Genomic DNA, 12,697 nt, shown 5'->3' with positions numbered 1-12,697 from the left:
TCCTTCTGCAGTTTTCAGAAACAGGTACAGTGGTTCCTTGGTTCTCAAACACCTTGGTACTCAAAAAACTTGGAACCCAAACACTGGTGTTATGTACTGAGTTGAATAGGATCCAAACTGCAGCAGTCTGATTGGTCCTAGAACAATAGGATCCAAAAGGCAGCAGTCTGATTGGTCCTAGAACAATAGGGTTCAGAATGCAGCAGTCTGATTGGTCCTAGAACAATGCAGCAGTATGATTGGTTGGCAGGAGCCACCCAATCCAGCTCCAGATAGAAGTGAATCCACAACCTGATTGGCCTACAGGAGAATCCTGGAATTAGCCAATCATGTGCAGCCCATTGTGTAAATAATGTATATAAAGCAGATACTTTGAGGGGACATTCATTCATTCCTCCTCACCACTATGAGCTGAATAAAGAGCATGAAATCACTTTGCGACTCTGAGTATATTTCAACTGCAAACCCGGAAGTAAGTGTTCCAGTTTGCAAACTTTTTCCAAAGCCGAAAATGCTCCGTTTTGAGTGTTACGCTTCCGATTTGAGTGCCATACTTCTGTTTTGAGTGTTACGCTGAAGTCTGTCTTTTTTTTTGCTATTTTTTTTGCATTTTTGTTTTTGCGGCTCTTTTTTGTTTTGTTTTTGTGACTGTGTGGAACCCAGTTCAGCTACTAATTGATTGATTGTGTGGCTGCAGTACATTGTTTATTGCTTTCATTTTATGGATCAATGGCCTAGTAGTTAGACAGTAAAATTCATGTTAAATTGCTGTTTTAGGGTTTGTTTCTAAAAGTCTGGAACAGATCCCTTTTGCATTAATTTACATGGAGAGGTACGCCTTGGTTTTGGAACGGACTTCCGGAACGGATTAAGTTTGAAAACCAAGGTACCGCTGTATTCAAGAAGTATTGCAGCATCTGACCAGGGATTCATGTTTGCAGTTCTTTTGTCAACCAGGCAACCCTGCTCAGGCTTTGGGGTTCGGCAGCTGCGGAATCGAAACTTTGGAACTCCCTCCCTTAGGAACCAGCTGGTGGCAGGATGGCCACCAATCCAGATGGCATCAAAAGAGAATTACAGTGGTTCCTTGGTTTTCAAACCGCAAACATGCATTTTATATCTAACAAGACCATTGATCCATAAAATGAAAGCAGTAAGCAGTGTACTGCAGCCACACAATCAATCCATCAGTAACTGGACTAGGCTTCACACAGTCACAAGAACAAAACAAAAAGAGCCGTAAAAACAGAAACGCAAAATAAATAGCAAAAACAGACAGATTTCAGTGTAACACTCAAATCGAAAGTGTAACACTCAAATCGAAAGTGTAACACTCAAAACGGAGCACGTTCGGCTTCCAAAAAAAGTTCGCAAACCGGAACACTTCTGGGTTTGCAGTGTTTGGGTTCTAAGTTGTTTGAGTACCAAGGCGTTTGAGAACCAAGGTACAACTGTAGACAAATTCGTGGAAGAGCGGACTATCAAGACTAGGGGTCAGCAAACTTTTTCAGCAGGGGGCCAGTCCACTGTCCCTCAGACCTTGTGGAGGGCCGGACTATATATATATTTTTAGGGGGGGGGGAATAGGAACAAATTCCTATGCCCCACAAATAACCCAGAGATGCATTTTAAATAAAAGCACATACCGTATTTTTTGCTCTATAAGACTCACCTTTTCCCTCCTAAAAAGTAAGGGGAAATGTGTTTGCGTCTTATGGAGCGAATGCAGGCTTTCGCTGCGCAGCGATCCCTCTTGCTGTTCTGGCTTCTGAGGTTCAGCATATTTTTTTTCTTGTTTTCCTTCTCCAAAAACTAGGTGCGTCTTGTGGTCTGGTGCATCTTATAGGGCGAAAAATACGGTATTTATAATAATAATAATAATTTATTATTTGTACCCCGCCCATCTGGCTGGGTTTCTCATGTAAAAACATGATGATTCCCGGACCGTCCACGGGCCGGATTGAGAAGGCGATTGGGCCGGATCCGGCCCTCGGACCTTAGTTTGCCTACCCATGATCAAGAGCTACTAGCCTGGATGGACGGCTGTTCTCTGTCTCCACAGTTAGGGGCAGCAATGCTTTCAGTTGCAGGAAACTGCTGAAGGAGAGAGTGTTGAAGGAGTTCCTTTGATCTCAGATTTTGATTTCTTGCAAGCCAATTATGGCCCCACACAAATCCATTCCAGCTCCACAAACCCGCTTTGCCAGAGCACCCCTGAGGGCAAACCTTGTTCTGTAAAACTGTAGGCCAAATGTTTAAAATGACATTTGTAAAAAAAACCAGAAGCATTTTTGTTAAGGATCGTTGGACAAGACCTGCCAAGAAAAATAAAGAATTTGTTTATGTATGCAACGGCGGCGGCAAGAGTCTTGATAGCACAAGGATGGAAGAAGGAGGAAACCCCGACAAAAGAACAGCAGCAAGAGAAATTAACGAACTATGCAGAACTGGCGAAACTGACACGTAAATTGCGAGATAAAGACAGCTGTGACTTTAAAGAAGAATGGGAACTTTTTACAGCCTATTTAAAAAGACAACAAAATGAACTGGACTCCTTGGCAGGTTTTGAATAAACATACACAAATTTATTGGATTAATATGGTGGATAGATAATATAGGTATGTATGTTGTTGTTGTTTAGTCGTTTAGTCATGTCCGACTCTTCGTGACCCCCTGGACCAGAGAATGCCAGGCACTCCTGTCCTCCACTGCCTCCCACAGTTTGGTCAAACTCATGCTGGTAGCTTCGAGAACACTGTCCCACCATCTCGCCCTCTGTCGTCCCCTTCTCCTTGTGCCCTCCATCTTTCCCAACATCAGGGTCTTTTCCAGGGAGTCTTCTCTTCTCATGAAGTGGCCAAAGTATTGGAACCTCAGTTTCAGAATCTGTCCTTCCAGTGAGCACTCAGGGCTGCTTTCCTTAAGAATGGATACGTTTGATCTTCTTGCAGTCCATGGGACTCTCAAAAGTCTCCTCCAGAACCAATAAGGATGCATACAATTTTGCAATATGCAGAGAACAATATGGGAAAAGAAATCAGAGAGAGGAGCTGAGGGAAATCCGGGGGGGGGGTATGTTGGGGAGGTGGGAGGGGGAAAATGAGAGGGGGGAAATGATGATTTGTATTGTTGATTTGTTATGTTGAATTTCTTAATTATTATTTTTTTAAAGTAAAACTGTAAGCCAAACCAGTTAGCCAAAGAACGCAAAACCCTCTCCTCACGTGCTGCAGCCACCAGGCGTTTGCTCTCTGGCAAGAATGCAGCTCAGCAAAAGCATGCCACGGACTCCCTCTGCTTCAGGGAAGCGCTACAGGAGTCCTAACAAAAGCCTCTTTGTATTCTCAGGCGCTCTTTGCTCTTCGTAGGCAAGGAGATGCCAAGCCGATCCTCCTTTGCTTGAGGGACCAACCCGAGTGACCTGGGACAGAACATTCCTGGACCAGCCAGCCAGAACCGGAGCTTAGGTGGAAGACTGAGGAGGGATAAATGAAGCACACAATTTATTCTAGGGCTCGGAAACCTCCAGCGGCTCTCCAAGGACATATAAGAGCATGGCGGCTAACAGATTGAGGTTGAATCCTGACAAGACAGAAGGACTGTTTTTGGGGGACAGGAGGTGGGCGGATGTGGAGGACTCCTTAGTCCTGAATGGGGTAACTGTGCCCCTGAAGGACCAGGTGCGCAGCCTGGGAGTCATTCTGGACTCATAGCTGTCCGTGGAGGTGCAGGTCAGTTCTGTGTCCAGGGCAGCTGTCTACCAGCTCCATCTGGTACACAGGATGAGACCCTACTTGCCCGCAGATTGTTTCGCCAGAGTGGTGCATGCTCCAGTTTTCTCTTCCTTGGACTACTGCAATGCACTCTATGTGGGGCTACCTTTGAAGGTGACCTGGAAACTACAACTAATCCAAAATGTGGCAGCTAGACTGGTGACTGGGAGCGGCCACCAAGACCACATAACACCAGTCCTGAGAGATCTGCATTGACTCCCAGTACGTTTCCACATAACACCGGTCCTGAAAGATCTTCATTGGCTCCCAGTACGTTTCCGAGCACAATTCAAAGTGTTAGTGCTGATCTTTAAAGCCCTAAACGGCCTCGGCCCAGTATACCTGAAGGAGCGTCTCCACCCCCATCATTCTGCCCAGACACTGAGGTCCAGCTCTGAGGGACTTCTGGCGGTTCCCTCCCTGCGAGAAGCCAAGTTACAGGGAAGTTACAGGGCCTTCTTGGTGGTGGCGCCCGCCCTGTGGAACACCCTCCCATCAGGTGTCAAGGAAATAAACAACTACCTGACTTTTAGAAGACATCTGAAGGCAGCCCTGTTTAGGGAAGTTTTTAATGTTTGATGTTTTATTGTATTGTGGTACCTCGGGTTACAGACGCTTCAGGTTACAGACTCCGCTAACCCAGAAATAGTACCTACAATAGCACCGAGGTACCACTGTACTGGGAAAATTAATTAGATAGCACACTGTAAATTTTAAATTGCTTTTCCATAATTCCTCCCATTTTTGTAGCTCAATTGGGTATCCAAAATCCTGGTGCACATCACCACGTCTATCAGCAAACCACAGATCTCTGGCATTCTCCCCAGAGCTCCAAAGTTGCCCTGTGTGGGACACTTTGGTGAATGTGACACAGCTCAAAGCAGTCTTAAATTTTCCAGGCAGCAATGAGTGTCTTCTAACTTCCTCCTAGATGCACAGAATTGATGAGTGGCATGGGTTAGGAACTGCTGAGGTGGCCATTTTTCGGTCAGTGACCAGGAACAGCTATTTAACTCATGACAGGGAATAACCTTGAGGAGTTATGGAAACCTTAGCTGCTCGGTGTGTAACTGCCTGTTCTAATGGTAACTTCTCACGGCTGAAAATGGAGAACACCAACCGCAGGGTGTGTGGGTTAGGGGAGGGGTAGTACCTGGATAAGGGACGCGGGTGGCGCTGTGGGTTAAACCACACAGCCTAGGACTTGCTGATCAGAACGTCGGCGGTTCGAATCCCCGCAATGACGGGGTGAGCTCCCGTTGCTCGGTCCCAGCTCCTGCCAACCTAGCAGTTCGAAAGCACGTCAAAGTGCAAGTAGATAAATAGGTACCGCTCCGGCGGGAAGGTAAACGGCGTTTCCGTGCGCTGCTCTGGTTCGCCAGAAGCGGCTTAGTCATGCTGGCCACATGACCCGGAAGCTGTACACCGGCTCCCTCGGCCAGTAAAGCGAGATGAGCGCCGCAACCCCAGAGTTGTCCACGACTGGACCTAATGGATAGGGGTCCCTTTACCTTTTTACCTTCAGTAGCTCAGGGCCTCATCAAACCTAAATCCGGCCCTGGTTAAACCAGGTGAGCACAGCCAATGGGTCTCAAGCCCTCAGTGAATTAGGGGCTTCCCATGCGTGCAAAGACAGGATCAGGCAGACTGAGCAGACGAGACAAATCGTGGGTCCAACGGTCAACAAGGTGGTCTCTGCATATGCCATAGAGAGAAGTGAGGGGCAGATGGGGTTTGTCCACCTGGGAAAGGAGCTGCTCTAGAAGAAGGAAAACTCTGATCCTAAACCTCCACTGCCTTGCCGGACATCTTCAGGAGAAGAAAAGGCTCTGGAGTAAACCCTACCCAAATCCAAAATGGAGTCCCTCCTGCAGCCAAGCTGGGGCCAAACGTCTTCCTCTGCTTTCCTTTGGACCCCCCATCAGTGAGGCCGAGAGGGAGCCCCGGGACCTCCAGACACAATGCTAGCGGTTTAATTGCTGTACCACCGGCATAGCGGTTGTCGGACTACAACTCCCATCATCCCTGTCCATTGGTTAAACTGACCGTGAATGATGGGAGTTGTAGTCCAACAACACTTGGGTGTCCGAGGCTGGCGAGATCCCTGTTAAAGGCCAGCGTAGGAAACAAGAATTTGGAAAACAGAAGCAGCAGTGTGGAGGACTCCCTGGTCCTGAATGGGGCAACTGTGACTTTGAAGGACCAGGTGCGCAGCCTGGGAGTCATTTTGGACTCACAGCTGTCCATGGAGGCACAGGTCAAATCTGTGTCCAGGGCAGCTGTCTGCCAGCTCCATCTGGTACATAGGCTGAGACCCTCCCCTGCCCACAGACTGTCTCGCCAGAGTGGTGCATGCTCTAGTTATCTCCCACTTGGACTACTGCAGTGCGCTCTACATGGGGCTACCTTTGAAGGTGACCCAAAAACTGCAACTAATCCAGAATGTGGCAGCTAGACTGGTGACTGGGAGCGGTTGCCGAGACCACATAACACTGGTCCTGAAAGACCTGCATTGGCTCCCAGTCCGTTTCCAAGCACAATTCAAAGTGTTGGTGTTGACCTTTAAAGCCCTAAATGGCCCTGGCCCTGTATTCCTGAAGGAGCGCCTCCACCCCCATCGTTCTGCCCGGATGCTGAGGTCCTTCTGGCTGTTCCCTCACTGCAAGAAGCAAAGCTACAGGTTACCAGGAAGAGGGCCTTCTCGGTAGTGGCACCCGCCCTGTGGAACGCCCTCCTACCAGATGTCAAAGAGAACAACTACTACCTGACATTTAGAAGTTTATAATGTGTGATATTTTAATGTATTCTTAATCTTTGTTGGAAGCCGCCCAGAGTGGCTGGGGAAACCCAGTCAGATGGGCGGGGTACATTTTTTATTAATTATTATTATTATTATTATCAGAGGTCATCCAATCCAGCTCAATGCAGGATGCAACTGGAGTCTTCAGTGACAGGTGAGCACCCAGCTGAACATCAATGTGTCCATTCAAGGAGGGCCCACAACCTCACAAGTTCCACTTTCCTTCCCTGCTTTGGGGACAAATCATCTGTTCTTTGCAGAGAACCACATCCTTGAGAAAACCATAATGGGGACACCTAGTGGCCAAATGGCACAACTACATCAGTGCATTGGAATCAGGCTTACAGACACACTTAAAGCCCTTTCCCCAGGGGTAACTCTCATTTACCCCTTTCAGAGCTGCCGTCCCCAGCACCCTTAGCAAACTACAGTTCCCAGGATATATATATATTTGGGGGGGGGTGCTTTAAATGCAAGGTGCGTACACAGCTAGAGTCAGACTACAGTGGTGCCCCGCAAGACGAATGCCTCGCAAGACGAAAAACTCGCTAGACGAAAGGGTTTTCCGTTTTTGAGCTGCTTCGCAAGACGAATTTTCCTATGGGCTTGCTTCGCAAGACGAAAAAAATTCTGGGTTTGAATTTCTGTGTGGTGGGTGGCTGGGGGAACACTTGGGGAGGGGTTTGCAAGAATCTGGAAGCTTGTGTGCTTTTTTCCTGCATTTTTTATGATTTTCTGTGACCATTCTGCTGTTTTTTAAACAAAAATTCTGGGTTTGAATTTTGAAATGCTCTTTACAGTATGTGTGACTTTAAAGAGCACTTAATAAACTCTTGTTGTACCAAATTTGGCTTTGTTTGGACTTTTTTTGACCATAGGAACGCATTAATTGATTTTCAATGCATTCCTATGGGAAACCATGCTTCGCAAGATGAAAAATTCGCTAGACGAAAAAACTCGCGGAACGAATTAATTTCGTCTTGCGAGGCACCACTGTATCTAGCTTAGATTCACCAATAAAGTGCAAAACTTGAGGGATTCAAAGAACTCCGAAATTGGAAGGGACCCAGTGGGTCATCTAGTCTAACCCCCTGCAAGGCATGTGGGGCATTCCCAGCCCCACCTGGAGCTCCTGGGCATGGAACTTGGGTTTTTCCATGCAAAGCATTCCATGCCACCTTAGAAAATGCACATGAAATGTGTTCTCATCACCAAACATGGCAGGCAAGCTTATTGCCAAAGGATTTTGCCCTTTTTGCCCTGCTTAGACCATCCTCCTACCATTCTTAAAGTTTTAAGACTCGGCATCTGAGCTTGCTTTTTTCCTCATCCCTCCCAGTTCTGCTTTCCTTTGCTGCTGCATCTCTTAGACTGCAAGCCTGTGGGCAGGGACTGTCTCGTTTTTTACTTGTCTGCATGCAAGCCTATCTGGGAGTCTATTCAGCTAAAGAGCAGGGTGCAATTGCAAATAAATAAGTCAGCAGCAATGCCACACCTCCGACTTCTCTCAAACACCTCCTCAAAAGATCCATCTTTAACCTCAAGCCTTCCACCGGCAAGCTCTCAGTCTCCATGCCCTACTGTAACTAAATACAACAAGGCATTGCATCCCTTGCCTCCACTCTCTGCCTTTCTCTGTTGTTGTCATTCATGCAGTAATCTCCTGGGGATAAAAAAGGCTTTTAAAAATTAAATGATCAAACCCAGCAGTTATTTCTCACTTTCTTCCTATCACAACTTTCTGCCCTAACATGGCCATATCTGCACTAAACATTTAAGGCGCATTACAATCCCCAGAATTTTTTTTTTTTAGGGGAATCGCTTTACCCCCTGCAGAACTACCACTCCCAGCACCCTTAAAAAACTACAATTCCCAAGATCCTGGGTGGGATGAAGGAGCCATGCGCTTTAAAATATGTTCTAAATGTACTTGTACAGTGTGGATTTGACCACACAGGAAAACATCCAGGCCTTTGCTAACACAGTATCAAGTCGAGAAATTTCTGTACCTTTGACAAGAGTAAATCAAGAGCTCACAGCCACATCCTCCTAAAGTTGCATCTCAGCAGATTGTGCATAGCATAGAGCTGACCCCTCTCTGTCTCTTTTGCTGACACTTTTTGGACAGCGATGGGAGGGGAGAAATTTATAGAGAACATTACGATACGATAATCTTTGTTGTCATTGTCCCATACGGAACAACGAAATTGAAAAAATCTACATCAGGCATTCAAAAACCTACAAGCCTGCTAGCCCAGCTATCCCAGCCTGGTTAACCCCCTAAAAACTCTGATACCCCATAATTAAATACAGTGGTCCCTCGGGTTAAGTACTTAATTCATTCTGGAGGTCTGTTCTTAACCTGAAACTGTTCTTAACCTGAAGCAACACTTTAACTAATGGGGCCTCCCGCTGCTGCCGCGCCGCCAGAGCACGATTTCTGTTCTCATCCTGAAGCAAAGTTCTTAACCCGAGGTACTATTTCTGGGTTAGCAGAGTCTGTAACCTGAAGCGTAAGTAACCCGAGGTACCACTGTACAATATACACCCACAGAGACTACCTTACACTGCACCAAAATCGCATTTGGATAAAAACTGTTTCTCAGGCGGCTAGTTAGTCCTAGTCTTTAGAACCCTATACCTTCTTCCAGATGGACGCGGGTGGCGCTGTGGTCTAAACCACTGAGCCTAGGGCTTGATGATCAGAAGGTTGGAGGTTCAAATCCCCATGACGGGGTGAGCTCCCGTTGCTCGGTCCCTGCTCCTGCCAGCCTAGCAGTTCGAAAGCACATCAAAGTGCAAGTAGATAAATAGGTACCACTCCAGCGGGAAGGTAAACGGCGTTTCCGTGCGCTGCTCTGGTTCGCCAGAAGCGGCTAAGTCATGCTGGCCACATGACCCGGAAGCTGTACGCCGGCTCCCTCGGCCAATAAAGCGAGATGAGCACTGCAACACCAGAGTCGTCTGCGACTGGACCTAATGGTCAGGGTTACCTCTACCTTTACCTTCTTCCAGAAGACAGAAGCTGAAAGAGATCATTTCCGGGGTGCGCACTATCCTGCACTATCTCTGCAGCTTTCTTATGACACCTGGAAGCATAGAGTTGATCCAAGGTGGGAAGAGTGCACCCAATTATTCTCTCCGCAGTCTTTACAACCCTGGACAACATTGTTTTTTCCCTGACCGTGCAGCTCCCAAACCACACACACAGACCATAAATTAATACACACTCAGCAGTCCTCAGGTCCTTTGAGAGATTGTTTTTCCGGAGGATTCTCAGAAAATATAACCTCTGCTGTGCTCTCTTCACCAGGTCTTTACTGTTTTTCTCCCCAGGTTAGGTCATCTCTCAACTTCATTGCCAGAAATCGAAACACCGAGACCTGTTCCACACACTTCCTCTCAATAATGAGTTTCGGATTACGTTCAGTCGCCCACAACTCACCCGCAGGGAAGACAAAGACTCATTCTGCTAAAAGGTGGGGTCAGGCGATACCAGCAAGGCACGACCACAGGGCAAGGACCTCAGCTGAGCTGCGCATCGTTTTCCTCTGTGAAACACGGATGGCCTTTGCTCCCTTGTCCGGCCCTTCCCCAAAGTCCCAGCCCTCCAGGAGAATTCTCAGGCTCACATGCTTCCCTGTTGACGGAAGTCTCCCAGGCCAACCCTTCGGATTTGCTCTCCAAAGGAAGAAAAAAAAAATAGAGAGGCACATCTATGTCTCCCAGGATGCACTGCGAGCGCATTCCTGGTGCTCATGGAAACTGCTTGAACGGCAGCCAAGCGCTGTACGCCTTGGCAGAAGGCCACAGCGGCTGTTGTTGAACCTAAGCTGGCAAGCGTTTGAGAGAATTAAGAAGCAAGGATACATACATCACAGCTGACAGCTCTAAGCCGGAAAGCAGAAAGCAGACACTGGGTTCAGCATCCGGGACAGGAAAAACAAGACATTGTTCTGCAACAAGGACAGTAAGGGTCCTCGCCCCCAAAGAGCTTACAATCCGACTGGCAGGAGGCAGGAAGTTTGGATGGTTACACAACCGCACACTCAAACTTGACATTTTGAAACGTGGAACTTAATTGCGAGGGATCTGTTTGGCATCCACATTGTTACCTAAACTGAGTTTGTGGCTTGCCCTGCAAGAATACAAGGCAGAGGATATTACTGACGGTGCAATAGCGTTTATGGAGGAGTACATTTTGCTCTAGGGACACGGATGGCGCTGTGGGTTAAACCACAGAGCCTAGGACTTGCCAATCAGAAGATAGGCGGTTCGAATCCCCATGGCGGGGTGAGCTCCCATTGCTTGGTCCATGGTCCAGCCAACCTAGCAGTTTGAAAGCACGTCAAAGTGCAAGTAGATAAATAGGTACCGCTCCGGCGGGAAGGTCAACGGCATTTCCGTGTGCTGCTCTGGTTCGCCAGAAGCGGCTTAGTCATTGCTGGCCACATGGCCCGGAAGCTGTACGCCGGCTCCCTCGGCCAGTAAAGCAAGATGAGCGCCGCAACCCCAGAGTCGGTCACGACTGGACCTAATGGTCAGGGGTCCCTTTACCTTTACCTTTACCTTTTGATCTGCTCCTCAACGCAAATCACCCCACCACCACCCCAGAGTTCTCTTCCCTGGGGAAACCCAGCCAGATGGGCAGGGTATAAATAATAAATTATTATTATTATTATTATTATTATTATTATTATTATTATTCCCTACCCTTTTTCAAAAGAGGGAAATTGGATGGTGTTGGTGATGGGAGAGATAAGCAACCCTCTTCCAGCGTAAATCAGCTTCTGCGCCTGGTCGCCTGGAGGTCATCGCTGCTCGTCATAGGCGAGCGGCTGTTCCGCAGCTTGCACAGCCCATACAGGTGCCCTTCTCATTTACCCATCTGTGCAATCAGGGGGAGGAAACCAGGCGATTCAGACCCGGTTCCTCCGCCGGAGAGAAAACAGGCCTTGGATAAGTTAATAAGCCGGGTCTCCCAGGAGCCGGGCAAAAGCAGCCGGCAATATCATCCCACTGCCGACCTGGGAGATCGCACCCATCCACCCCGGCTGTTCCCCGGACCAAGGCTGCCGAGTGTAAACGAACCCAGCCTAATGAATTAATTAATGCCTCCCCAGGGCTGCCTTTGTGGCTGCGAGGGAAGTGGCCGCAGATTGCTGGAGGGTGCAGAGCCATCGCTGGCAGATGTTAGGGGGGTGGCTGGTGGCGAGCCGGCGATTGACAAGACAGCTAGCAGCCAGCTAGTTGGACCATCCATCAGCCGTCCTTCGCAGGCTCCGCTTTGCAGAGAGACAAGAGGAGAGAGACACAGACAGGGGAAAAGATGGCGCTGGACCACCCCATGAGACCGACGCTTTGTCCCTTCAGCGGGTCGCCCTCCTTGCTGTTATGCTACTCCCGGACCGCTCTGAGTCAGCTGATAGAGGTAAGGCGAAAGACCCCTCAGGGGGAAAAAAACCCTGCACAGAATGGAATTATTCTCCTTTAACTGCGTTCGGCACCAGGGCAACTCAGAGACCCTGTTTGGGTTTCAGGTGGTAGCAGCAAGCCAGAGGGGCTCGGCTAAGCTAGTTTTCTTCCTATGATGATGATCCGGACACTGAATTTTGCACCCCGGGAGAGACAGCTGGTTTATCTGTACTGGGGGAGAGAAATCAAGTTTCTAGCTCTCATGGCCGAGGTATAATAATAATAATAATAATAATAATAATAATAATAATAATAATAATAATAATAATAATTTATTTATACCCTGCCCATCTGGCTGGGTTTCCCCAGCTACTCAGGGCGGCTTCCAACAGAACACCAAAATACAATAACCTATGAAATGTTAAAAGCTTCCCTGAACAGGGCTGCCTTCAGATGTCTTCTAAAAGTCTGGTAGTTGTTTTTCTCTTTGACATCTGGTGGGAGGGCGTTCCACAGGGCGGGTGCCACTACCGAGAAGGCCCTCTGCCTGGTTCCCTGTAACTTGGCTTCTCGCAGCGAGGGAACCGCCAAAAGGCCCTCGGAGCTGGACCTCAGTGTCCAGGCAGAACGATGGAGGTGGAGACGCTCCTTCAGGTATACTGGACCGAGGCCGTTTAGGGCTTTCAAGGTCAGCACCAACACTTTGAAT

At 48.1% G+C, this 12,697-nt stretch overlaps 2 protein-coding genes across 4 annotated transcripts in view; one reads left to right on the top strand and one right to left on the bottom strand.

Moving 5' to 3' along the window:
- Positions 1 to 12,697, bottom strand: part of ALS2CL (ALS2 C-terminal like) — an 88,732-nt gene that overhangs the window by 58,878 nt on the left and 17,157 nt on the right. The window contains exon 1 of one of the 3 annotated variants that reach the window (XM_077936675.1): positions 10,019 to 10,250. The exons of the other annotated variants lie outside the window; for them this stretch is intronic. The gene's annotated coding sequence lies outside the window, so the exon portion shown is untranslated. Of the gene's footprint in view, positions 1 to 10,018; positions 10,251 to 12,697 lie in introns of those variants that run through there. 3 annotated transcript variants of the gene reach the window in all.
- The window catches only part of TMIE (transmembrane inner ear), a 29,096-nt gene continuing 27,859 nt past the window's right edge, over positions 11,461 to 12,697 (top strand). The window contains exon 1 of the mRNA XM_028751368.2: positions 11,461 to 12,004. Within this exon, the coding sequence (XP_028607201.2) occupies positions 11,903 to 12,004 (102 nt within the window). The 5' untranslated portion in view covers positions 11,461 to 11,902. The remainder of the gene's footprint in view (positions 12,005 to 12,697) is intronic.

The sequence above is a fragment of the Podarcis muralis genome, chromosome 12 (genome assembly GCF_964188315.1).
Source record: "Podarcis muralis chromosome 12, rPodMur119.hap1.1, whole genome shotgun sequence".
NCBI classification, from domain to species: Eukaryota; Metazoa; Chordata; class Lepidosauria; order Squamata; family Lacertidae; genus Podarcis; species Podarcis muralis.
The sequence above is the reverse complement of the archived record's forward strand: the minus strand, read 5'-3'. Positions and strand labels throughout refer to the sequence as shown.